Source organism: Lissotriton vulgaris, chromosome 5 (assembly GCF_964263255.1).
Source record: "Lissotriton vulgaris chromosome 5, aLisVul1.2, whole genome shotgun sequence".
NCBI classification, from domain to species: Eukaryota; Metazoa; Chordata; class Amphibia; order Caudata; family Salamandridae; genus Lissotriton; species Lissotriton vulgaris.
The window spans coordinates 1,491,375,629-1,491,401,315 of NC_141693.1; the positions used below are offsets into that span (position 1 = coordinate 1,491,375,629).

Sequence of the window (25,687 nt, forward strand, 5' to 3'; positions counted from 1 at the left end):
AAATCCATCCAGATGTAGACAGACAACACAACCATGACGTGGTATGTCAACAAACTGGGAGGAGTGGGACCTGGGGGTCTTTCCTTCTGTCGAGAAACACTAAGGCTCTGGGCCTTAGCAGGTCTTTCCTTCTGTCGAGAAGCACTAAGGCTCTGGGCCTTAGCACACCAGGCAAGTCACCATCCATCTTGCTGGCTCATTGAACACTAGGTCTGACACCTGGAGTCTTCCTGCCAATCTCCAGTGGCATTTCCATCTGGAGGTTGGATAAGACATTTGTATCCCATTGGAAATCCCTCCGGTGGATTGTTTTGTTTTTACTTTTTGCAATTCATATTGCCCATGGTTCTGTGCCCTACAGCACCCGTGAGCCTTCTTGGACGATTTAATTTGAGCTGGAATTTTTCCCTTCACACGGTGTTCCCTCCCATTCCCTTCATTCCTGTAATTCTTAGGAAGATGCATCAAGACCGCACCCAAGTCACCCTCTTCACCCCGGATTGGCTGAAAAGGGTGTGGTTCACAGACTTTCTGCACCTCTCACTGCATCCTCTGTTCTGTCTTCTGCTCAGGATAGATATCCTCTCCCAATCATAGAGGCAGGCCTTGCACCCCAACCTCAGGAGTTTACACCTTTATGCCTCGAATTTGAGCTCTTTCCACCTGCCACCAGAGATGGTTGACATTCTTTCTGTTCTCTGCACATCCATGAAGTTGCTTTATTCCTAGAGGTGGAACAGATTTGTTGGTTGCTTCAGTGAACAAGTGAGTCCTTGATGCTCGTTTTCTGGAAATACTACAGATCACACTATCCCTGGCCCAACAGGGTTGCAGAGTGGGCCCAGTCAAGGGTTATATCGCAACTTTATCACCCCCTCCTTTGCCCTTAGGATCAACCATCTATTCAAGTCCCCAGTGGCTTTTTTTGATAGGCGCTCCATTTGAGCCCTTCCATTGTTGTAGTATTTAGCTTGTGAGCTTCAACAAAGGCTTTAGACATAAGAAGGGATCAGTGCTCCTTCTACGGGGGTTATTACTAGCCTTATAAGCTAGTTTAGCATTCCTACCGCCAACAAGATGTACGTTACAGAAGACACCACCAGCATCAGAACGAGCCCCTCGTGGGAAAAATGATAATCAATGGAGGCCTGAAAAGTTCAACACAGCAATGACAACTCTCAGATGTTGGTCACAATAACTGCTCTTTCATCTCCACTCAGTCCTGTACAGAGAAGGAGCTTCTCCTGTTTCCATGAATGTGCCAGTGTAACTTCGGATCATTTGGTGCTGGGATTTATTAAATTGAGTTCATCCAGAAACCCCCGGTACATAGCCAAACAAGAGACCCTATCAACTTTTTTGTCTGTTGCAAGCAAAGATCCTCTCCTGTCAGTTAAAGGAGTTTCTCAAAAAAACTAACATGTTGCATGGTAACTTTACAAGAGGACCTTTAACACCTGCAGGAGGAGTATGATGTGACATCCTTAGGCCTACAGGATAAACAATTACACATCCCCATCCCCCCCAGACATTGAAAATACCTGAGATTTAAAGTGGCCACTATCAATTCGGCATCTTTCCATTTAGCCTCAAAGCTGCCCAAAAGCTGTTCTCAAAATTCATGGTGCTTTTGCTGCACATCTAAGAAAAAAAGGCTATCTAGTATGTCCTTATCTGGAAGACTGACCTGTCAAGGGGAACTCGTCCAGAATAACAAATACCTCTGACAAAGCCTGACTGCAACTCTTCAACAAATCCGGCCTAATTTTAAACAAAGACAAATAGTCTATAACTTCCCCCAATAACAGCCAGTTTCTAGGGACAGTGCTGGACACAGATTTACACAAAACCCATCCAAGGAAAGCATATCACTGCTGATCAGCTTAGCCAAACAAAGGCAAATGGAAAATGCCGCTCAGCCTAGGACTTAAGCCACTTTTAGGTATGATGTAATTCTTCATTCTTTTGAATCCCATGAGTATTTTTTTTGGGAAATCTGTTTATTAGCATAGTATTTCGAGCAACATCACAGAGTGAACAGTAAGCATCAGCACTAGAAAAAGGCGTGCTCTCGCAAGCATAACATCAACAATTACATCGTATATTTTGTGGCATACTTAATAAGGTAACATTCCCTTGAACAACCGGAACAAATCCCACCCCCACCCACAGGAACACCCCCCCCCTCCCGACACTCATTGCACATGCATGTGTAAGTCAGATCGTACTTGGTTTCACCCGTGAGTCCATTCCACCCAACAGTACTGATTTATACAGATAGTCATGAGCAGTAGCACAAACAGTACGGGGTATCCCGTGTCTTTATCTAGTGCACCACAGACAGATGTGTCACCTGGGTTTCTCTGTTCGTAGGACACAGTACAGTGCTAAGGCATCGAATCAACAGAGTCCCCATCTCCCTCCGCTTCGAACATCCCCAATATGGTAAACCAATCCAGTGAGATCGGCGTTTTTCTGAGGCCCCTGCGTTCCTCGCGTTGCAGCGCTTCACCTTCCGCCTTGCCCCACCTAGTCACTTCCGCCCTCCATAGCTCAGGATCAGGTGGTTTGGGCGACTTCCACCTCATCGTAATCGCCCGCTTCGCCAAGAGTATAGCCAGGTCAGCAAAGCGTGTTGCTACACTTCTAGTGCGCGCTGCGGGACCCAACCCTAGTAGTGCGTATTCCAATGTGAGTGTGCGTGGTAGGGCGCCTGCACTGGTGAGTGACCCGGTGACCGTGGACCAGTAGTAGCCCAGCTTGGGGCAGTCCCAGAGCATGTGTACCAATGATTTGTCATCCGCAGAACATCGGGGGCATGTGTCAACCGCAGTAGGGAACATGGCGTGTATGCGGTGTGGTGTTAAGTAAGCCCTATGTAGAAGCATGAGCTGAATGAACTTAAATTTGGGGTTCCTGGCTACCTGTTTGGGGAACTGGAGGATACGTTCCCACTCCTTGTCTCGTAGCGGTCTTCCCACATCACCCTCCCATTTCGCCCTGAGGAGCGACAGTGGGGCTGCCCTCCCCGTCCTGATGCTAGCGGTTAACCATTTAGTCAGGTGGCTCCCCGTCCCCATAAGATAAAGCATCGTTGGTAATGGGTTTGTGGGAGGTTCTATTCCCTCGTGCGCCCACCTAATAGTCACGTAGTGGCGGAGGCCGGCATGCATGAGGAACGATCCCCCGGGTACACCGTGTGCAGCCCTAAAGTCTTCGAAGGGCAGTATTCGCCCTTCGGCAAAGAGGTCCCCAACAGTCGCCACTCCAGTGTCATGCCAGGGCGTGAGCGTGTGTGCAGTAAGTGGGCCCGCCTCCAGCGGGATACCCAGCAGTGGGATCGTGGGGGCATAAGATGTCGCCGAGGCGGTGTATTTTAGGGCCTTCCGCCAGTATTGGATAGCAAGCCGGAGCAGAGGTGGGGCAGTTCTTGGTAGGTCTGAGCGGGGCAGTAACAAGACATGGATCTTCCCCCTAGAGTGGTCCTCCTCTGTTATGTCAACCTCGTGCAGGTTCCGACCCGCCAGCCAGTAGGCTAGCCATTGCAGCTGGCATGCAAAGTTGTAGGCCCGGAAGTCTGGTACACCCATTCCCCCGGCTCCAGTAGGGAGCTGCAGTTTGGCCAGGCCTATGCGTCTTCGCCCTGATCCCCATATGAGTTCCGTGAGGAGAGTATCCAGTGATTTAAATGTTGAGGCGGGAATCAGAAATGGTAAGTTGGTAAAATAGTAGATGAGGCGGGGAAGCATCACCATCTAAGAGATAGCCACCCTTCCGGCTACCGATAAGGGTAATGACAACCAGAATTGTATTTGGGATTTGAGCGCTCTCATAGCCCGGCCGAGGTTGCCATCGATCATCATAGCCGCATCCCTGTAGATTTGTACCCCGAGATAGCGGAAAGTAGAGTCCGCCATTTGAAATGTGTGTGGCGCGAAGGGTAAGGGTGTGGGCTGGCCTGGGGCTGCAAACATGAACCCGTAGGACTTGGACTCGCTTATGGAGAGGCCGGATAATAATCTGAAGTCCTCGAATATTTGAGACATATAAGCTAGGTCTCACCTCAGATCGCGGAGGTATAGGATAATGTCATCTGCGTATGCGGAGACCACATGGGTGGTCGTGCCCCTCCGGATCCCATAGTGGGGAGCTGCCGTTCTGAGTTTACAGAGCAGTGGTTCAAGGGCCAGGATGAACAGGAGTGGGGAGAGCGGGCAACCCTGTCTGGTGCCCCTCGCTATGTCCACGGGACCAGAGATGTATCTGGACGTACGCACTCGGGCCGTGGGGCGGGTATAGAGCAGTTGACCCAAGCAATATACTCGGGTGGAATCCCAAATTTTTCGAGCGCAGCAAGCATAAAATCCCATCTAAGGGAATCAAAGGCCTGTTTCAGGTCCAACGAGATGCAGCCTTCCGAACCCAATTCCGCCGGGTCCCGCAGCATCAGCTGAGCGAGCCTTCTAAGGTTCATGGCCGTGCTCCTCCCCGGCACAAACCCGCATTGGTCGGGGTGTATTAGATGTGGAATGTATTGCGCCAGGCGCATCGCTAGTATCTTGCTCAATATCTTGCAGTCGGTGTTGAGGAGGGATAAGGGTCTGTAGTTAGCCAGGTGCATGCCATCTTTGCCCGGCTTTAAGAGGGAGGTTATTAAAGCTTGGAGGGAGGACTGGGGCAATGAGGCAGTGCGCAACGCTTCCAGATAAACAGTGTGGAGACGCGGGGCTAGGAGGTCTATGTACGTAGTGTAGAACTCAGCCGGTAGGCCATCCGTTCCGGGGGTTTTGCTCTTCGGGAGAGCACGTATTGCCTGTCTAATTTCTGCAATTGTAATAGTGCGCTTCAGGTCTTTGGCTTGGCTGGCTGTGAGTTGGGGCAATGCAAGGTCCCTCATGAAGTCCCCTAATGCAGTCTCGGAGAGGCACTGGTGATGACCATAAAGTGTGGCATAATATTCCCGGAAAGCGGCGTTAATGCCCACTTGGGACGAGACCAGTAAACCGTCCTGGTCCAATATTTCCAAGATCGGGTAATTCACCGGAGAGTCTCTTATAATACGGGCCAGTAGTGGGCCCGACCGATCCGCCTGTGTATGTTGTCTGATAGTGTATTCCTTATAATCTAGGAGCCTCAAGTCTTCCAGTAGCTCGGCGTGTTTAATGTGTGCCTCTTGCAGTGGAGTAAAGTGTGTGTTAGTGCCCGCAGCTTCGCTCTCCAGCATTGCCAGTGTACCTTCCACTTCTTTTAGGGCACCTATCACCTCCCTCCTCCTGCCCACTCGGGAGGCCATCGCCTCCCCCCTGATGAAGACCTTGGAAGTGTCCCACTCTATTTGTCTGGAGCTGGCAGTGTTTGTGTTGGTAGCAAAGTAGGTCTCAATAGCGTCCGCCATGGTTGACCTGAAGACAGAGTCTTCAAGTAGGTCTGTGGGTAACCTCCACGTCGGGATCGGAGCCAGCATCTGGCCCCATTGCCAGGTGAGCTCCACAGGGTTATGATCCGAGAGGGTCTTCCCCATATGTCGGGCTCGGACGACCGATCCCAGTAGGGAGCGGGAGCAGAATATACGGTCTATCCTGGTATGTAGCTGGTGGGGGGGGAGAAGAAGGTGTATTCCCTGTCCAGGGGGTGCGCACTGCGCCACGCATCTGCCAGTTCCCATCCCGCCGCCCATTGTGCCAGCGCATCCGCCTGCCTCCTGCTTTCTGTGGCGTGTAGTGGGGGGTGAGACCTATCTAGTGTAACATCTAAGACAGCATTAAAGTCTCCTCCAATCACCCACTGGTGATCTGCCCACTCCGCAAGGATCCTATTGACATTTACCAGAAAATCCGATTGGCCAGAGTTTGGCGAATACACACAGCCCAATACAATCGTGTCCCCATCCAACAGGCCCTTCACAAACACATATCTGCCCTCGTTGTCAATTCGCTGTTCAATCGGTTTAAAGGGAACAGAGTTGCGGAGCCAGATAGCAGCCCCCCTAGAAAATGCTGAGTAGGATGTGGCAAAGAGTTGACCCCTCCACTTCTTCCTGAGTTTCAAGCCTTCAGCGCAGTTCAAGTGTGTCTCTTGCAGGCAGGCTATCATGATTCCCCGGCGATTGAGCTGGGCCAGTATCCTGTGTCTCTTGTGGATCGAGCCCATGCCCCGCACATTCCAGGTGCACAAGTCATAAACATTAAGCGGTCCCATGACAAAACCTGCAATGCGGCCAAGTTGGGACTGTGGGTGACCATTCCAAGTACTTCATGACGTATGATAAGAGTGTCGTGTAAACAGTTTGCCCCTCAACATTAAGGTCCCCGGGCCAACGGGCCGGCGATCCAAACCAGTGTGCCCAACATGGGCAAGAAGTGAACAGTTTCAAGTGCATACGGTGGGGGAGAGTGGACCTCAAGCCCTCCGTGAACCAATCCTGCTAGTTACCCCCAGCATGTATAAAAATACACTACTCATACGTTACCACCCGGACTTCGTTCAGGGCGCAAGCTGCTGGCGTTAGTAGTCCTCCGCTGTCTGCGCCGTGATCTTGGGAAATAATTGTAGGCTGTCCGCCGACCCCGACACCTCAGTGTGTGTGCCGGAGATGCTGGCCTGACCTCTGTTAGTGTCCGCATCGTGAGCGGCGAGGGCTTCCTCCGTCAGTTGCACCACCGATGATCTGCCTGTCAAGCGGTCCGCTGAGGGCCGCCCCTTTGAGGAGGATTTTTGTGAAGGGGCTCGTCCTCTATTGGAAGCCTGGTGACTCTGGCCCGGCGGACTCCGGTGCCTTGTATTCCCAGTGGCCGAAAGTGGGTCCTGTGAAGTCGGCGGCGTCAGCGTAACCTCCATCCACTCCTCCGCCTCCTCAGGCGAGTCAAAGAAGTAGGATTTGTTTTCATAAAGAATCTTGAGGCGAGCGGGGAACAGGGCATATTTCAAGTCTCTGTCCCGCAGTTTGCGCTTCACCCCCATGAAGGTGGACCTGGCCCGCTGAACTGTGGGCGTGAAGTCAGGATATATGGAGATGTTCTTGTCTTCATAGCGGATCGGCGCTTTCTCCCGGGCCACTCTCAGCACAGTGTCGCGGTCCTTGTAGTGAAGGAGTCGCGCGATCATGGGGCGTGGGGGTGTCCCCGGCTGCGGAGGTCGTGACGGCATTCTATGCGCTCGCTCTACGCTGTATAGCGTCGTGAGATCTTCCGGGCCCACCATCTTCCTGATCCAGTCCTCCACGAATTGGGTGGGATTCCTCCCCTCGCTGCGCTCCGGAATGCCTAGGATGCGGACGTTGTTGCGTCGGGCCCTCCCTTCCGCATCGTCCACCTTATCCCATAGCTGCTTGAGCCGCTTCTCCATACCTTCCAACTTCGCCGAGTGTTCCGTTTGCTGGGGTATGAGATCATTCAGCGCAAGTTTCTGCTTCGACACTTTCTCCGCAAGTTTGTTATGGTCTGCTCGGAGTAGCGAGAGGCCTGTCGCCATGCTGTCAATGCGTGATTCTAGCGCTTCCCGTGTGGCTCGTATTTCATTCAGTATGAGATCCAGCTTGGCGTCCTGCGAACCCTTTCCGGTCGGTGGGATAATGTCCGCGGTAGATGAAGCTAGAGGGTCCTCCGAGCCAGTGGACTGCATGTCTGCTGGTGCGCTGTGGGCCTGGGTCCTGCCTCTGTGTTTCCCCATCGACCTGGTATGCAAGGTGGCGGAGTGGTATGCGCACTCTCCGTTCCGGCCTGCACCACCTGATGTCACTCCGAGCAATGAGCAGAGGTGTCAGCCTTCGGCGGGACCACGAAGATATAAGTAAAGGGTCACACCCTAGTGCGATGCCAAGCTCACAACACAGGATCCTCGTCAGTGTGGCAGCACTCAGTGGGTGGTCTTCCTCCCAGCCGTGTGTTTGGCCACCACAGGGCGATGTGTATGGGTGCTGGGCCACTATTGGGGGGTCCGGTGGAGGTCAGCAGGAAGGAGAGCTCGGTAGCGCAGTCCAGCCGAAGGCGGTGCGCAGCCAGGAGCCCCCGCAGTAGCCTCGGGTAGCCGGGTCCCGTGGCAGTGTACAGGTACCCACTCCACGCTCTGTAGGGGGCCGCGCCGGTGGTGTGAGGAGGTATCAGGGCCGCTACAGACGTGCCGCTGTGATGCGCCTTGAACAGCGCGGGGCTCCGCGCTAGATGCTAGGAGGGCCCGGGGTGCAGGGTGGAGGCAATGGCGGCTATGGTCCCGCTGCGGCGGGAGGCCGTCGCGAGCGGACCCGCATTCCAAGGCAAAGGTGTACTGGGCAGAAATGTCCTCTATGTGCCAACCCCAGGTCCCCACTCCTCACCGGTGTCCTCAGCGTCCAGGCAGGCGCGGGTGTCTCCTCAAGGTTCGGGTGGGCTCCGGGGCGGCTCCGGCGGCGCAGTGCCGCGATCCGGACAGTCCGGCCAGAGACGGTCACCCAGGCTCGTTGGTGTGGAGGCGGACAGTGTGGCGGGAGTGGGGCCGCGTCCGCCGCCGGCTCGTGCAGCGCGCTCAGGCTCCGCGAATCCACCCCCGCCCCCGGGGTCCGCCAGTGGTCCGCCGGGGTCGCGCCGCAGCCCGGCTCCCAGGCTAATCCAGTCCGCGGCGTGGATACAGGGTGGGTAACGGTGCAGGATGACGGGATAGTTCGCTAGTGTGCAGGGCTCAGGACGGAGCTCCTCAGCTACACGTCCGCCATAGCCAGCTCTCGGCCACGCCCCCTGAATCCCATGAGTATTACTCCTAGGTCTGAGGCCAGTCTGTAAGAAACTCGACAAACTATTAATACAAAGTTTTACTTGACTATCTGGTAAGAGTAACAAACCCTACCATGGAGGACACAGCTCGATAATCCAACTTTAGGGCTAACAATCCTTCAAGAGAAGACCTAGTTTGTGATGACTGCATCCTCTTCCCTTGAAGATTGGGGTTTTCACATGCAAGAACTAGCAATCAGTGGCTCATGGTCATCAGAAGAAACATGCCTGCATATCAGTGTGCTGGTACTAAGAACTATAGAACTGGGCTTGTTATTCTCCCAACCAACAATCAAAGGATCTTAGTTACTAGTACACATGGACAATGCAACATTCATGTACAACATCAACAAACATGGAGGAACACGTTTCCCACCTACTGTCAAAAGAAGCACAGAGGATATATTAGGCCATCGCACATCTCATCCATTTAACAGCATTTAAGAGTATGCGCCAGGCATACCCACGCTTGGGCCACCACACTTAGCTGAACACCAAAAGAATGCCTCAAGTGGGAGCAGAATCAAGCTGTGCTAAACCAAACCTTCCAGAGAAGTGTGGCTCACTGGTTAGAGGAGGCAGACCTGGAAGCAGAGGTCAGCCCGGGACCAGGGTTCAATTCCCGGCTCGGCGGGGTCTTGAGTCCTAAAATGTCCATGGACTCGACAATTCTCGCTCCGGTGCCTACTCGATTCACGGGTTCACACTCCGCGACTCTGGACAATAGCTTGCTTAATCTCCACAACGGCCCCTCGCGGCGGGATGCCTGGCTTTCACCTTGCGGATACCCTGCCAGGGTTATCTCGAGGGGAATACCAGGACGGATTCCCTAAGCAAGCGTTTAGAAACCGGTTGGTGATTTGCGCTATATAAATTCCTGTACATTTACATTTACATTCCACCACTGGGGCAAGCCGCAATTGAAGCTATTGCAACTAATCAGAACCAAAATGCAGGTATTATATTAGCAAATGCCAATGTGGCAGCGTTGGGAACACTCCATGCACCAGAAGGTGTATAACATTTTATATCAACATGACCGACCATTTCTTACTGTCTAACCAGCTTTTCATGGCTTATGGTGGTCCATTTTAAAAAAAATGGCTTTCCGAACAAGGAGCAGCTTATGGGTTTGTGCAGCTATAATATTCTGTCACAACAAAGCGGACTGTCCTATTGATGGAAAGTGTGTCCGTGGCCACCTCCTTGTTTATCATCGCCAATAGCAAACATTTGTTGGGCAGTAACCTGGAACAACGAACAAAAATACATCCAAGGATAAGTTAGTGTAATCTTTTTCAATAAGGTGAACTCTTTGTACGAGGCATGTGGGCTGCTGAATTCATATCTGTGCATAGATCGCCGCCTAGTGTTGGCTCCGGATGATCGCACATTGTTGTCCTGGAAGAGTCTTCGAAGTATCACGAGATAGGTGGCTCCTCCCCTGGACTACAGTGCGCATGAGCATCGACTCCATCCTCAGATAGTTTTTTTCCGCCATTGGGTTCGGATGTATATTGGTTCACTCTAGTCTGAATCGATATAAAACTTTCTTAAGGCCAAAAGGCCTTTAGTTTTTCTCGTCGGTATAGTTTTGCGTTCGGTGCCCGATTCTTCCAGCTCAGTTCCGAGCCGGATTCCAGAAAGCCGCGTGCTTTTGACGCTTAAGGCCCAGTCGACGCCAAAGACCTTATCGACGGACCATCATGGACCGAAGCCCATTCAAGAGATGACCCGTGTGCAACTCCAAGTATCCCCACATCGATGTCCACCCGGTGTGCAACAAGTGTCTGTCGCCGGATCATGAGGAAGCCAGCTGCATGGCTTGTTCAAGATTTCGATCCAAGAAGACTCTTGTGCATCCTCGCGCTGCGCGCCAGGAGGCCCCAGCAGACTACATTGGCGCCTGTGAACATATTCGATGCCGGGGATGATGAGGGAGCTGACCGGGAAGTTAGTGAGAACCTGTCGAATCCCACGTCGGAGGTCGACTACAACTACGACGCGGACGTTGAAATGCTCGAAGCGGAAGAAGTCGTCGACGAAGTAGGAGACGACGATGGGGCCTTTGGGGCCATGGAAGATAGCTCGAGCGAAGAGCTAACTCAAACTGACATTGGGGCCGAAACGCTTCAAAAGGCTCAGGTCGAGGGATCGCCACTAGGCCTTACCCAAGATGTTCCAGTGGGTTTTACGGCCCCGCCTTCGGGCTCGGCTACGAACATTGCTATTGAGCCGCACCCTGCGAAATCGAAACCGAAAGTGAAGACACCGGTCTCGACGCAAGTGAAAGCACTGGTGCCCACCTCGAAACCAAAAGTGCGTATTGCTTTGGTCGGATCAAAGCCCTTGGACCTGTCGGCACCGACGAAGCAAAAGGGCGTTGTTGATCCGAAGAAACAGCTCAAGGGCGTCGAGACGAAGTCTGGCACGCCGAAGGCAAACGTCAAGGCAGTCGAGCCGAGCAAATCGGCGCCGAAGGTCGACAACGACAAAGGGCTCGGTGACCCGAAGGTTCTCGAGACTCCGCGTCGACAAGACAAGGCCAAGAGCAGCCCAACCCGCGAGTCCACGTCTAGTGGTGCCTCGAAGGATTCCGTCGACTCGACGCAGCCGTCCGCCGCTTTCTCCAAGCAAGTGGCGGACTCCCTGAAGCGCATCAAGGACAAGGCCTCAAGTGTCGGGCCAAAAGATCCTCCACCTTCGAAGCCTGTCGATAAACCTCAGAAAGCGTCGACGCCCATTCACTTCACGTTGCCGCCGAAAGTTGCGCCGAAGGCTTTCACCCCTAGGATGGTCACCAACGTGCCCGAAAAGGTGTCCTCGGTGCCGAAGTCGACGACAGTGGTCCCGGCCGTAAAGCATCGACCATCTTCGTTGGAAGAACAGCAAGAACATTTTATCGATGCCGAAACAGGCAGACTTTCCCTTCATAAGCGTAAAATTGCCCCGGAACAGCCAATGGAGTCCTATAAAATTCCACTGAAGAAAAAGGATTCCACTTCCACTGCTGTTCTTGTGGAACCGATTTCTCCACGTGGCCATGATGTCTCACGCACTTATTCAGATGTGGACACTAGGGAAGGTGATGATGAGTACAGCTATCCTGTCTACACTGAGCCAGATGATACCAATGAACCCTGGACAGCTGGTGCTGACCCAGGTGATCCTCACTCTACCCCAGACACTCAGAAGTATGCTGTAAAAACGTTGCCTACAGAGGATTCAGCTGCGTTTAATGCACTCATTGAAAGGGCAGCTAAGAATCATGACGTCCAGCTCCATGCTAACCCCATTGAAGTGGACTTTCTTTTTGACACCTTTTCCGTCTCAGAGAGGACTGTCAAGACTCTGCCTATGTTGAAGGGTGTCTTGAAGCATAGCAAATATTTTCATCGAGCAACTCAGTCCACAAAATTATTTTTTAGATAAGATAATTTTGGTTTTATTCTTGATATATTTCAATTCGCATCTTCATTGAAAATATTCTTCAGTATTCAAACCAAGTGCAGCCAACACGTGTTTCGTCTGGTCAAATTCGACCAAAGACTTCCTCAGGGCTATATTCCTCCACGATGCTCAATTCAAAATTTCAAATTAATTCCATGTTCTCATTGTACTGTAATCTACTTCCTTTCGAGTTTACAATAGTATTGAGGGCCGTAATATTCAGGTGTCGCTTTCCGTCACCTCTTAGTAGTTGTCTCGTGCTTCGGATCGCGTATCTCTGTGTCAGCGTCCTAGTTCGATGAAAATATTTGCTTTGTTTGAGCTATCCTATAGCACATTGATCTTGTCGTGGTAACCGACTTGTTTCATCTGGAGCACCACACTTACTATTTTGTATTGTGACATACCTTTACCTGCTGTGCGCTCAAACCCAAACAGTTACCGTATCTCTCTTGTGTCTTGAAGCATGCTGGGGAGATCTTTAAAGAACCTACGAGAGCCAGGGTGATAAACCCTAGAATTGAGAAGAAGTATAAACCGGCACCTAGTGACCCTACTTACATCAAGGGACAGTTGCCTTTGGACTCTCTTGTTGTTTCTAATGCCCGGAAGAGGGCTAATTTACAAACAACGGGTGATGCTCCTACCCCAGGTAAGGAATCTAAGGTGTTTGAGGCATCAGGGAAAAGGGTGGCAGCTCAAGCGGCCAATGTCTGGCGTATTTCAAATACACAAGCACTTCTTGCAAGGTATGACAGGGCACACTGGAGACCCTGTTGCAGCACCTGCCAGACGAACACAAAGAGGCAGCTGAGATGCTCATCCAAGAGGGGAAGCTGATATCCAATGCTTCTATTAAATGTGCACTGGACGCGGCTGACACCGCGGCCAGGGCTATCAACACTAGTGTCATGCTGAGACGACATGCCTGGCTCAGAATCTCAGGATTTAAGCCGGAGATACAGACCACCATTCTTAATCAGACAGTAAACCCTGATCATCTATTTGGCCCAGAGGTGGACACCACCTTGGAGAAGATCAAAAAGGACACTGAAACTGCTAAGTCCATGGGGGCTCTGCAGTCCCAGCAGTTCAGGGGGGGTTCTTTTCGTCGCTCAAGCACTAGAGGTGTTTCCAGAGGCCAGCTCTCCCAAACCACACAGTACTATAAAGGCAACAGGCAGACCACATACACCAAACAAAGTCGAGGTGGATATCGTGGAAACAGCGCCAAAGGCAGAGGTCGTGGAAGTAACAACTCCAGATCCTCCGCCACTAACTAACAGTGACGCCTTGCCACTGCCCCCCGACCACGCAACACCGGTCGGGGAGAGACTTCAACAGTTCCTGCCAGTCTGGAAGTCCATCACCACAGACAGGTGGATCACACAGCTTATACAGTACGGTTATTGTCTGGAGTTAACATCCACTCCACCCAACATACCCCCAAGACACCGTCCTATGTCCGCCGAGCATTTGCACTTATTGCAGCAGGAGGTCCTTGTCATGCTGCAAAAAAGGGCAATCGAGCTCGTGCCTGCGGAAGAAAGAGGCACAGGAGTTTACTCACTGTACTTCTTGATACCAAAAAAGGACGGGTCCCTCAGACCCATACTGGACCTCAGACCCCTCAATCAGTACATTCTGTCGGAGCACTTTCACATGCTAACACTGCAGCAAGTCCTACCGTTGCTCAGTCAGGGAGATTTTCTCGCAACTTTAGATCTAAAAGATGCGTATTTTCATATTCCGCTGCACCCGTCACACAAAAAATACCTCCGGTTCACCATCCAAAATCAACATTACCAGTTCAAGGTTCTACCTTTCGGAGTCACCACGGCACCCATGGTGTTTACAAAGTGCCTGGCGACAGTGGCAGCACACCTACGGAGACAGAACATTCACGTCTACCCTTATCTGGACGACTGGCTAATCCAGGCAAAGTCGGCCCAGCAGTGTGCCGCCCACATGTCCCACACCATTCACCTTCTTCACGATCTGGGATCCTCACTGAATTACCCAAAGTCCCACCTGCAACCCACCCACATACGGCAGTATCTGGGTGCGACGATAAACACTCTGGCAGCCACAGCGCAGCTGAATTCAGTGAGGGTCCGCAGCATTCAATCGCTGATACAAAAATTCAGACCTCAACACTCGCTTCCAGCGCGAGTGTTCATGCAGTTGATAGGCATGATGGCCTCCTGCATCTCCATAGTCCCGCACGCGAGACTACATATGCGTCCGCTTCAGGAGTGCTTAGCACGTCAGTGGACTCAGGCTCACGGACAGTTGAAAGACCTAGTGTTGGTGAGCCGCCGGGCATACAACTCTCTGCATTGGTGGAATCCACAAAACCTTTGCAAGGGACGACCGTTCCAAGAGCCTGTGCCACAGATCATCCTGACGACGGACGCTTCTCTCCAGGGATGGGGAGCTCATGTACTCGACTACACAGTGCAGGGACTATGGACACCGCAGCAAAGGAAGATGCACATCAATGTTCTAGAACTGATGGCGATCTTCATGGCACTAAAAGCCTTCAAAGTACATCTGTGCAACAAGGTCGTGTTGATCCAGACGGACAACATGACGGCCATGTACTACATTCAGAAGCAGGGAGGTACACACTCTCCACAGTTGTCTCATCTGGCTCAGAGCATGTGGAAGTGAGCCATTCAGAGGAACATCTTCCTCTTGGCGGAACACCTCCCGGGCAAGGACAATCAGACGGCTGACCTGCTCAGCAGGTACAGCCACCACACGCACAAGTGGGAGATACATCCATCAGTACTCCACCCGTACTTCCAAAGGTGGGGTCATCCAGAGATAGACCTGTTCGCCACAAAGGAGAACGCAAATGCCGAAGCTTTGCCGCCAGGTTTCCACACCCACAATCGCAAGGCAATGCGATATGGATGAACTGGTCCGGCAAATTTGCGTACGCTTTTCCCCCAGCACCTCTAATACCGCTGGTGGCACGCAAGCTGAAGCAGCACTCGATGACTCTCATCCTGGTTGCTCCGACGTGGGCTCGCCAACCATGGTACACCACGTTTCTAGAACTGTCCGTGGTACCGCATCAAAGGCTGCGCCTCACACCCAGGCTTTTGACGCAGAGCCATGGCGACATTCAGCATCCAGATCCGCAACAGCTCAACCTGGCGATCTGGCTCCTGAAGTCTTAGTTTGGCTACCTCAACTTACCTCCTGACTGTATGGACATCATCCGGGAGGCAGGAAAGCCCACCACCAGAGCATGCTATGCGGCGAAGTGGAAGCGGTTTGTCATTTATTGTGCAGACCACAACATTAACCCGCTGGATACATCTATTCAAAACATCATTTGTTATCTCTTACATCTGTACAAATGTAATCTGGCCTATGCTTCTTCCATTCATATACATTTATCCGCAATGGCTGCTTATCTCCAAAACAGACAGCACCTCTCCCTTTTCAGGGTGCCTGCCATTAAGGCCTTTCTGGAAGGACTCAAACGTGTCATTCCTCCGTGGACGCCACCAGCTCCAGAGTGGAACCTCAATGTGGTCCTCACCAGGCTGATGGGTCCCCCTTTTGAACCACTGCATTCCTGCGAGATTCAATTCTTGACATGGAAAGTGGCTTTCCTTATAGCGATTACGTCGCTACGACGAGTTAGTGAACTCCAGGCACTGACTATCCAGGAGCCATTTATTCAAATTCATTCTAACAGGGTGGTGCTTCGCACTAACCCTAAATTCCTTCCTAAGGTAGTGTCTCAGTTCCATATCAACCAAACTATAGAACTACCGGTGTTCTTCCAGAGTCACTTGCGGAGAGATTGCTCCACACACTTGACGTCAAAAGGGCCCTAATGTACTACATTGATAGGACCAAAATTTTTAGGAAGACTAAACGACTGTTTGTTGCCTTTGCGCCACAACACAAAGGTAACCCCATTTCCAAGGCTGGTATAGCCAGGTGGATTGTTAAATGTATTCAGATCTGCTATCAGAAAGCCAAGCGCACTCTCACCATTCCACAAAGGGCCCACTCCACCCGAAAGTTGGGGGCCTCCATGGCTTTCCTTGGAAATATTCCTTTGGAAGACATATGTAGAGCAGCCACATGGTCTACCAAACACACATTTACAAAACATTACTGTGTAGATGTGCATTCCAAACAGCAGGCAGCTGTAGGGCAGGCTGTTCTAAAAAAACTTTTCCAAACTGCTGCAGCTGGCACGGGCGGCCGCCGGTAATGGAGGGACTGCTATGTATTCTATGCACAGATATGAATTCAGCAGCCCACATGCCTCGAACCGAATAGGCTACTTACCAGTATGCATCTGTTCTTGGCATGTAGGGCTGCTGACATTCATATCGCCCGCCCTCCTCCCCGGCGCCTGTAGCGGCTGCAGCATTCACACATACTTCTAGCATGGTCATCATTCACTTAGTTTAACTCCATCTTGGCCACAATGGCTAAAAACAATCTGAGGATGGAGTTGATGCCCATGCGCACTGTAGTCCAGGGGAGGAGCCACCTATCTCGTGAACTTCGAAGACTCTTCCAGGACAACAATGTGCGATCATCCGGACCCAACACTAGGCGGCGATCTATGCACAGATATGAATGTCAGCAGCCCTACATGCCAAGAACAGATGCATACTGGTAAGTAGCATATTCGTTTTTTAGGGCTCGCCTGCTGTGCGCATGTGCACAGCTGGCGAAGCTCTATTATGGCTTATCTAGAATTTAACTACTGGCGATTCCTTTGAGTGCATGTGCTTTTTAGGTCATTGCGCAAGCGCAAGCCCTAAAAAGCACGTGCACAATGCCACCAGCCGCCTGCCTGCCTCGCATTACCACATCAAAGGCAGCCCAGCCCCCCTCCCACAAGCTTATCAGCGTGTGCTCTGCCTCAGGCCGGCATTTCCCCTCCCCATATTATTCACTACACGGCCTGCTGCTCCCCGTCTCTTCACCCTTCCTCCCTTGTAATAATTACAGTCATCGAAGGATCAGTTCGTGTGGTGTTGATCAGCTCTATCGACCCCTTTGGAGCAGAGGGGATGTTCAATGGCAACAAATTGGTCTGCTGACATTCGCTTTTGTTTATTTGGCACAAATGTCTTCGATTTGGGAAAACCGTAGGGCTACTTGTGCAGATTGGATGCCTAGATGTTTATCTACATGTGCCAAGGGGCGTGATCCCTTGCCTGTAGCCGGGTTTTAAATCTAGCAGGGTTGATCGAGGCCTCCTGAGATGCCTACTTTGCTAGTTGAGTGTTTTGTATAGTGGATGATTTTGTAAGTGCCAGAGGTGTTTTAGGGGTCTCCATGTTGCCGGTATCTGCATTAACGTTTTTTTCCACTAGATGGGGTTCCTTCAATGCCAGAAGGGGCTCCCTCCTCTTACGGTTTGTTGGCTGTAAACTTAGTGGCTGGTATATTTAGAATATTTGCTCATACTGTGTAGTTGAAACTCATTCAATGAGCTGTTGATTCTGAGCTTTTCAGAGCCTTTTGCGCTGTTTCTTTATGGTAGCATTTTTCCAGTGAGATGAGAGGTAACTGGCCCAGCGCTATGTGTGCCCATCCTGAGAGGAGACTGAACATGTGCGTTGCTCTGGTGGCAAGCGTTATTTGATGCATCGGTTTGTTGCTTCTGTTAGACTTAGAAGCTCTGTCCATAGCGTTTTGAGCAATTGATTCATGTGTTGCTGAAAGTATTGATTTAATTGGAGCTTTATTTCTGTCAGCACTGATGCTAAGGTGGCAGGGAGGCACACAAGTTTGTCTATCACCGGGCCACATGTGCAAACGGAGGCGAGTTGGACTGTTTCAGATTGTGACCAAGTTTAGGGCACCTCGTTTGGAGTTGATTTTGAGCCGTGACATAGATTGCTATGATGTTAACAAGGTCCACTCGTGGATCAAGTTTGTTACACCGGTATGTTTGTGCATTGTCTTCTGCTTGGAACGAGTGTAGCAAAACATCCCAAGTGTCCCTTGACCCCTCTTTTTGTCGTGTTGACGAGCTTCGGGAGTCATCAAGATTAATACTGAGCTGGTCCATAATGGGGAGAGGAGAAGTGCAGGGTCCACTGGGAGACTATTTGCACCGAACACTGCCGGGCTCAATGCGGGAGTGACTTTTAATGACAGGACTGGAGATCTTTATGGGTGGGAGACTTGCTCATTTGCTGGATGAGAGCTGCTGTTGTTTTATTAGGTGACTGATCGATAAACCAGGACAATTTTGCAGGGAAAGATCAGTTGTTTTCCTCGATGTCAAAGTGAGAGTTCACGGGCTCTATTGCTGGTGCTGTTTGTGTAGGAACATCATGCAATACATGCAAGTGAGGGTGACGTCATAGCAGAAATGCATAAGCTGGCGTAAATGTCAGAAGAAGGCCAAAGGTGATCTGTGTTAATACAAACTGTGAGTACAGAAATTGTGCAATGCAGTGGAATGGCAGCGTGTGATGGGTAGTTTTTAGGTCTGGCGTAAGTCAAAATCTTTTGATTGCACTGATATTTTAATGTGCCTACTTATACGCATTTCAGCATGCACTCTTCAATTGGTTCGTTATTGTCTCATACCTCCTACCCTATACATTATACTGTATAAAGCATGGGGCTTCGGTCTGCCCACTTATGTTACTGGCTAACTTCATTGTGAACAACTTCATTTCACCTTTTCGTAATCAGCACATCTGCATAGAAAGTAGCTCCCTTGTGTGCCAAGCTCCAAAAATACTTTGCTTTTGACCATTGTTTAATGTTTTAGATTCATGACGGACAGGAAGCTTACCCAGCAGTAAAGTTTTGCTAAAACCATAAAAACATACACTGGAAGAGCCAAAAGCCTGTCGCACCTTCTGACTTTGCTAAGGTTTGTTTGGACTACACTTCAGACTGACTTTAGTTTGCCACTTCCTTTATAGCATGATTATAGGGTGACACACAGCCAGCTGGTTATTTGAGAAAATAAGACATTTAGAGAAGAAATGCTGTACAATATTAACATTATACTGTACATAAGATGAGCTAGATTCAGTTATGAATATAAATGATTGTATTTGTAAATAAATATATATATGTATGTATATGTATAATATCTATATATAGTGCATGTTATTTTTCAGTGCTGTATAACTTCCATCACTCTACCGCCCTCACTCTACCACTCTACTGCCCTCATGCCCTCACTCTACCGTCCTCACTCTACCGCCCTCACACCCTAACTCTACCGCCCTCAATATACCACTCTACTGCCCTCAGGGCCTCACTCTACCGCCCTCACACTACCACTCTACTGCCCTCACTCTACCGCCCTCACTCTACCACTCTACCACCCTCACTCTACCACTCTACTGCCCTCATGCCCACACACTACCACCCTCACTCTACCGCCCTCATTCTACCACTCTAATGCCCTCACTCTACTACCCTCACACCCTCACTCTACCACCCTCAATATACTCCTCTGCTGCCCTCAGGCCCTAACTCTACCGCCCTCACACTACCACTCTACCACCCTCACTCTACAGCCCTCACTCTACCACCCTCACTCTACCGCTCTACCGCCCTCACCCTACCACTCTACCGCCCTCACCCTACCGCCCTCACTTTACCACTCTACCGAATTCACTCTACTGCCCTCACTCTGCCGCCCTCACTCTACCACTCTGCCGCCCTCACTCTACCACTCTGCCGCCCTCACTCTACCACTCTACCGCCCTCACTCTACCACTCTACCGCCCTCATGCCCTCACTCTACCGTCCTCACTCTACCGCCCTCACACCCTCACTCTACCACCCTCAATATACCACTCTACTGCCCTCAGGCCCTCACTCTACCGCCCTCACACTACCACTCTACCACCCTCAGTCTACCGCCCTCACTCTACCACTCTACTGCTCTCACTCTACCGCCCTCACACTATCACTCTACCGCCCTCACTCTACTGCCCTCACTCTACCACCTTCACTCTACCACTCTACCGCCCTCACGCTTTCACTCTACCGCCCTCACTCTACCACTCTACCTGCGTCACTCTACCACTCTACCGCCCGCACTCTACCACTCTACCGCCCTCACTCTACCACTCTACCAGCGTCACTCTACCACTCTACAGCCTCACTCTACCGCCCTCACTCTACCACTCTACCGCCCTCACTCTACCGCCCTCACACTATCACTCTACCGCCCTCACTCTACTGCCCTCACTCTACCACCTTCACTCTACCACTCTACCGCCCTCACGCTTTCACTCTACCGACCTCACTCTACCACTCTACCTGCGTCACTCTACCACTCTACCGCCCGCACTCTACCACTCTACCGCCCTCACTCTACCACTCTACCAGCGTCACTCTACCACTCTACAGCCTCACTCTACCACTCTACCGCCCTCACTCTACCACTCTACCGCCCTCACTCTACCGCTCTCCCGCCCTCATGCCCTCACTCTACCGTCCTCACTCTACCACTATACCACCCTCACTCTACCGCCCTCACACCCTCACTCTACCGCCCTCAATATACCACTCTACTGACCTCAGGCCCTCACTCTACCGCCCTCACACCCTCACTCTACCACCCTCAATATACCACTCTACTGCCATCACGCCCTCACTCTACCACCCTCACACTACCACTCTACCGCCCTCACTCTACCGCCCTCACTCTACCGCCTCTACTACCCTCACTCTACCACCCACACGCCCTCACTCTACTGCCTTCACTCTACTGCCCTCACTCTACCGCCCTCACTCTACCGCCCTCACTCTACCGCCCTCACTCTACCGCCCTCACTCTACCGCCCTCACTCACTCTACCGCCCTCACTCACTCTACCGCCCTCACTCACTCTACCGCCCTCACTCACTCTACCGCCCTCACTCACTCTATCTATCTATTGCCCTCCCTCTATCTATCGCCCTCCCTCTATCTAATGCCCTCCGTCCCTCTATCACCCTCCCTCCCTCTATCTATCGCCCTCCCTCTATTCCACCCACCTCATTCTCTAACTCCCTGTTCTCTTCTCTTCTCCCGTGCTGAGCTGCTGCTCTCCTCCACCCTGCCTCCTTCTCTAACTCCGTTATCTTCTCTTCTCCTGTGCTGATCTGCTGCTCTTCCACCCCGCCTCCTTCTTTAACTCCCTGTTCTGTTCTGATGTGCTGTTATGCTGCTCTCTTCCACCTCTCCACCACAGCACCACTCCGCACCACCCCAGTATCACTCAGCACCACCCCAGTATCACTCAGCACCACCCTAGTATCACTCAGCACCACCACAGCACCACTCAGCACCACCACAGCACCACTCAGCACCACCACAGCACCACTCAGCACCACTACAGCACCACTCAGCGCAACCACAGCATCACTCAGCGCAACCACAGCATCACTCAGCGCAACCACAGCATCACTCAGCGCAACCACAGCATCACTCAGCGCAACCACAGCATCACTCAGCGCAACCACAGCATCACTCAGCGCAACCACAGCATCACTCAGCGCAACCACAGCATCACTCAGCGCCACCACAGCACCACCACAGCATCACTCAGCACCACCACAGCATCACTCAGCACCACCACAGCACCACCACAGCACCACCACAGCATCACCACAGCATCACTCAGCAGCACCACTCAGCACCACCACAGCACCACTCAGCACCACCACAGCACCACCCAGCAACACCACAGCATCACTCAGCGCAACCACAGCATCACTGGTTCAAATATGTTCTTTCAATGTTTCAAGCTGTTTCAAGTTTTCACGCTTTATTACAAATCACAAAAAGATGTTAATATTTCACTTCTGTTCTTGGATTTTCTTCACAATAAAAAACACTGAACATAATCTTCACAAAAGTTATTTACAAAAGTTTAAGCTATTGCCATTACAAATTAAATAAATGATTTAAGTATTAATTATTTTAAAAAATTAAAAGCCATGGTTATTTGTAATATCAATACATCTAAGTCACGTAAATACAAAACATGTTGCATTACAAATGCTATAGGTGTCACATTTGCGAAAGTTATAACTATTGGCATTGTAAATGACAAAGCTATTAATTTAGCTATTTTAAAAAATAACACATAAATAAAAAAAATGTCATTTATAAGACCAATAGCTCAAACTTTCCTAATGCGAGCCCTATTGCATTTCCAATGCTTGTCTTTGTTACCAGCCATCTCCTTTAAAGTGAGTATTATGCATCTATTGCTTTCTACTCTGCTTCATTAATTCACATCTATGAAAGACCCAATGATGAAGAAAAAAGTTACCTTTAGTTTGCATGGGTTGGTATCTTTCATAGATTCACATGCGACCCACCGTCCTCCCCAACTCACGCACACCGTTGGCGTACATTTGCTTGTTATATGAAATTTGAGGTGTGGTAGACCCTTGTTCATTGTGCCATCTCTTGTTTGGGAAAAGCTTGGATACTTGAAATTATGTGACTGCTTAGGGAATCCCAGCTCGTAGAATGGGTTCATTCAGGCCAGTGGATCTATGAATGATACCAGTACTGGAGAATACAGTTACAGGTAAGTAACTTTTTTCTTCGATGTCTCCTAAGTTGCTGATGCTAGATGGTAGTTCTAACCAGTATGCATATCAATTGATGCCCACTCTTCAAGCCTCTCTCCTAACATTATATCAATATACCAGAAGGTCATTGGGGATTCATGTTTTGATGACTGGAGTACAGTACAAAAAAATATTCAACAACCGCGTGACAGTCCTTAATGGATCCAAGATACCTGAACCAGTGAGTGGGACAGGAAATGGTGCTTTTTTTCTTTTTTGGGAGAGTGATCTAGAATGATATGCTCTAGCGCAGAAGATATATAAAAATGTAATTTGCTTACTTTGCCATCTGGCGGCTCTGTTGTCCATTATTGCAACTGCTACAGCGCAGTCTATAAATACACAAGATGATTTTTAGCGTTGCCTGGTGCTGGTGCTGGTGTTGTATTTGGTCCTGGGTCCAAAGCTTTTACAACTAGTACAGGGAGAGTAGGGAAGATGTACCCAGCTCCAAGGAAACCTAGTACCACCACTTGAAACTTGGGAGGGGCAGCATGTCCTCAAAATATTCTTGGGTGCCAGCGTGCACACAAGTACGGTATGTCTTTGTATTTTACAACTTTGTAATGTAAAATCAATAATAATATTCAGCCTGTGTTCTCCCTACAGTGTGGCATCTCTAGAAGCGATGCAAGCTGTGCCCACGCCGACCACGGAGATGCCAATCCAAGCATCCTCTCCAGCGTCAGTCAAGACACGCCGGTCTAGCACTTCTGCCCCCAAAACCCCGCTACCAGCAGAGGATGACTTTGAGAAGCTGATGTGGGAGTTGTCTGGAGGCCGTCTGGAAGAGGAAGCTGAGATCGACTTGGACGCAGGCAAAGACGAGGATGACCTCCTGCTTGAACTGTCAGAAATGATCGACAGCTGAATACCAGCCACTAGTTCAAACTTTAACAAAAAGCTAAACGGCTGTGTCATTTAGGCACAAACTGCAAATAGCAGCAGCTTCCGGAAGAAGTCTTAAGCACACACGAACTGGATCCGGGCCTGCCCTGCCAGCTTCAATTTGAGAGCTTTCAATTTGGTTGGGCCAGTGTGTTGTAGCTACAAGACAGACAGCAGAGTCACAGAAAGCATAATATGCGCTTAGGGAGCCTAAAAAATGACAAAGCAAAACCTACATTGATGGCCTCCACGCAAAAAAATAAGCTCTGTTCTTGTCCTTTCAAGACCGTAAATGCATTACAAAATGAAATCCGAAACAGAGCGATCAGACTGAAGGCGCATCTTATTTTGCTCTTGATGAATTGATTCTTTCAAAGTTTGAGATTTCAGAAATTCTTATTCCGTGTCTGTTGAACACTATGATTTGTTTTTAAAGTGGAGTTACTGAGTTCACTTGCAAACACTACTTGGTTTGTAATTGTTGGTTTTATTTTTAGGAGGAACTTTTTTTTAAATTGTAACGGTTCACTTGATCTCAGAAGCAAGTAGTGTGACCAGTGCACATCCTCGGACCAAATCTTTTTTTCTGCTAGAACACGAACTGAAACTGAAATATTTTTTTAATCATTCTTTGTCATTTGGCAGCGAGCAGTGCTGTAAGGTCCCCTCACCTCTTTCACCGTCCTAAAACAACCCCCTGTAGACTCATTCTATACCACTGTTATTTGTTAGAAATTTGCATTCACATCATATTGGATCCATCTGAGTTGACCATTGACCGATGAGCTGCTCAGAGTGACCTCTCTTCTGGGATCCTCCTAAAATGAAGCACCTCTCCCATATTTTTTGGTTACAATGGCCTGTGGGTGACATTCAGATCCGCATGGATTGTTTATTTCCAGTCTAGTTGATATTTGTTAGCAAGCAAGCAGTCACCCTAATTCATCTTGAATTGTCTTTGCTCTGAGATATCTTTACTGTGGAGCTTTTTTATATTTAGCTTCCATTTTAATTGATCAGGCTGTGTCTGTTTTTTGTTTTTGCCTGTTGGAGTCTTATGTGCATGCTGGAGAGATGGCTGGATTACTGTTGCCCTCTTACGTCCCACATACGGCTCTACCAGAAATGCATGCCAGAACACATGTTCTGGGGACCATGTCCATCTCTGCACGTCGGGCTCTGCTGGTTTACTAGTCTCGACTTGTTGCAGCCTCTTTGCTGAATAAGCATAAAGCAGAGTTGGGTTTACAAAGCTAAATCCATTACATTGTACATGGCATGGTCTTTCTCGTTTTAAAAAAAAAGTCATACTTTCTTTTATTTTTAGATTAACAAAGTTATATTTTAAGTAAGTGTTGATCTTCCGTAAACATATCCCACTAGTGACTTGCTGCCTGTCCAAAGCTGCCCTATTGTCCAGACAATCGGGTTAAAAACCACAAATGAGAAAGGCAAGACAATCTGTTGATTGACTCTCCCACCCATTAAACCTGTCTAGTTATAGTGATTATTTCTTATAGCGCGATGCCCAAGCTTATGATTGTGTTCCCCTAATCTCCTTCCTGTTTAGCATTTGGTTGGAGGACCAGTGTTTGCTGCCAAGGCAATACGACTATTTCACCTCGCGTTTACTCTGTTTTCTTGTCACTGCCACTGTCTATCCACTGTCACTTTTTGTAAATACTTTTATTTTACGCAACGCTTTCTTTGTATTTAAAACCTTGTTCAGTCATTGTATATGGGAGCCATCACTGATGCTGACAGCTAGTGCTGCATTTCAAATAAACCCATTCATGAAAACATTGGCTTGGATTTCCATATTATGGTAAATGTGTAGGTGAACAGTGGGAGGAATGCTCTGTGAACTATTGTTGTGATCAGAGAAGGATGTGATATGTATTTTCTTTCTAGATAGTTACTATATAATGAGTACCTATATAACGCACATTTATTGTTTCCATGTATTACATGTGTAAAAACATATTTATATCTATATAACAGTGC

The 25,687-nt window shown here is 49.8% G+C and overlaps 1 protein-coding gene across 7 annotated transcripts in view; it reads left to right on the top strand.

Moving 5' to 3' along the window:
• LOC147712816 (zinc finger CCCH domain-containing protein 11A-like) overlaps nt 1-25,483 on the top strand; it is a 507,151-nt gene extending 481,668 nt beyond the window's left edge. For all 7 annotated transcript variants that reach the window (XM_086923487.1, XM_086923489.1, XM_086923491.1 and 4 more), the window contains one exon: nt 23,405-25,483. In XM_086923487.1, coding sequence (XP_086779613.1) covers nt 23,405-23,666 — 262 coding nt within the window. In that variant the 3' untranslated portion in view covers nt 23,667-25,483. The remainder of the gene's footprint in view (nt 1-23,404) is intronic.
• The last annotated feature ends 204 nt before the right edge of the window (nt 25,484-25,687 follow it).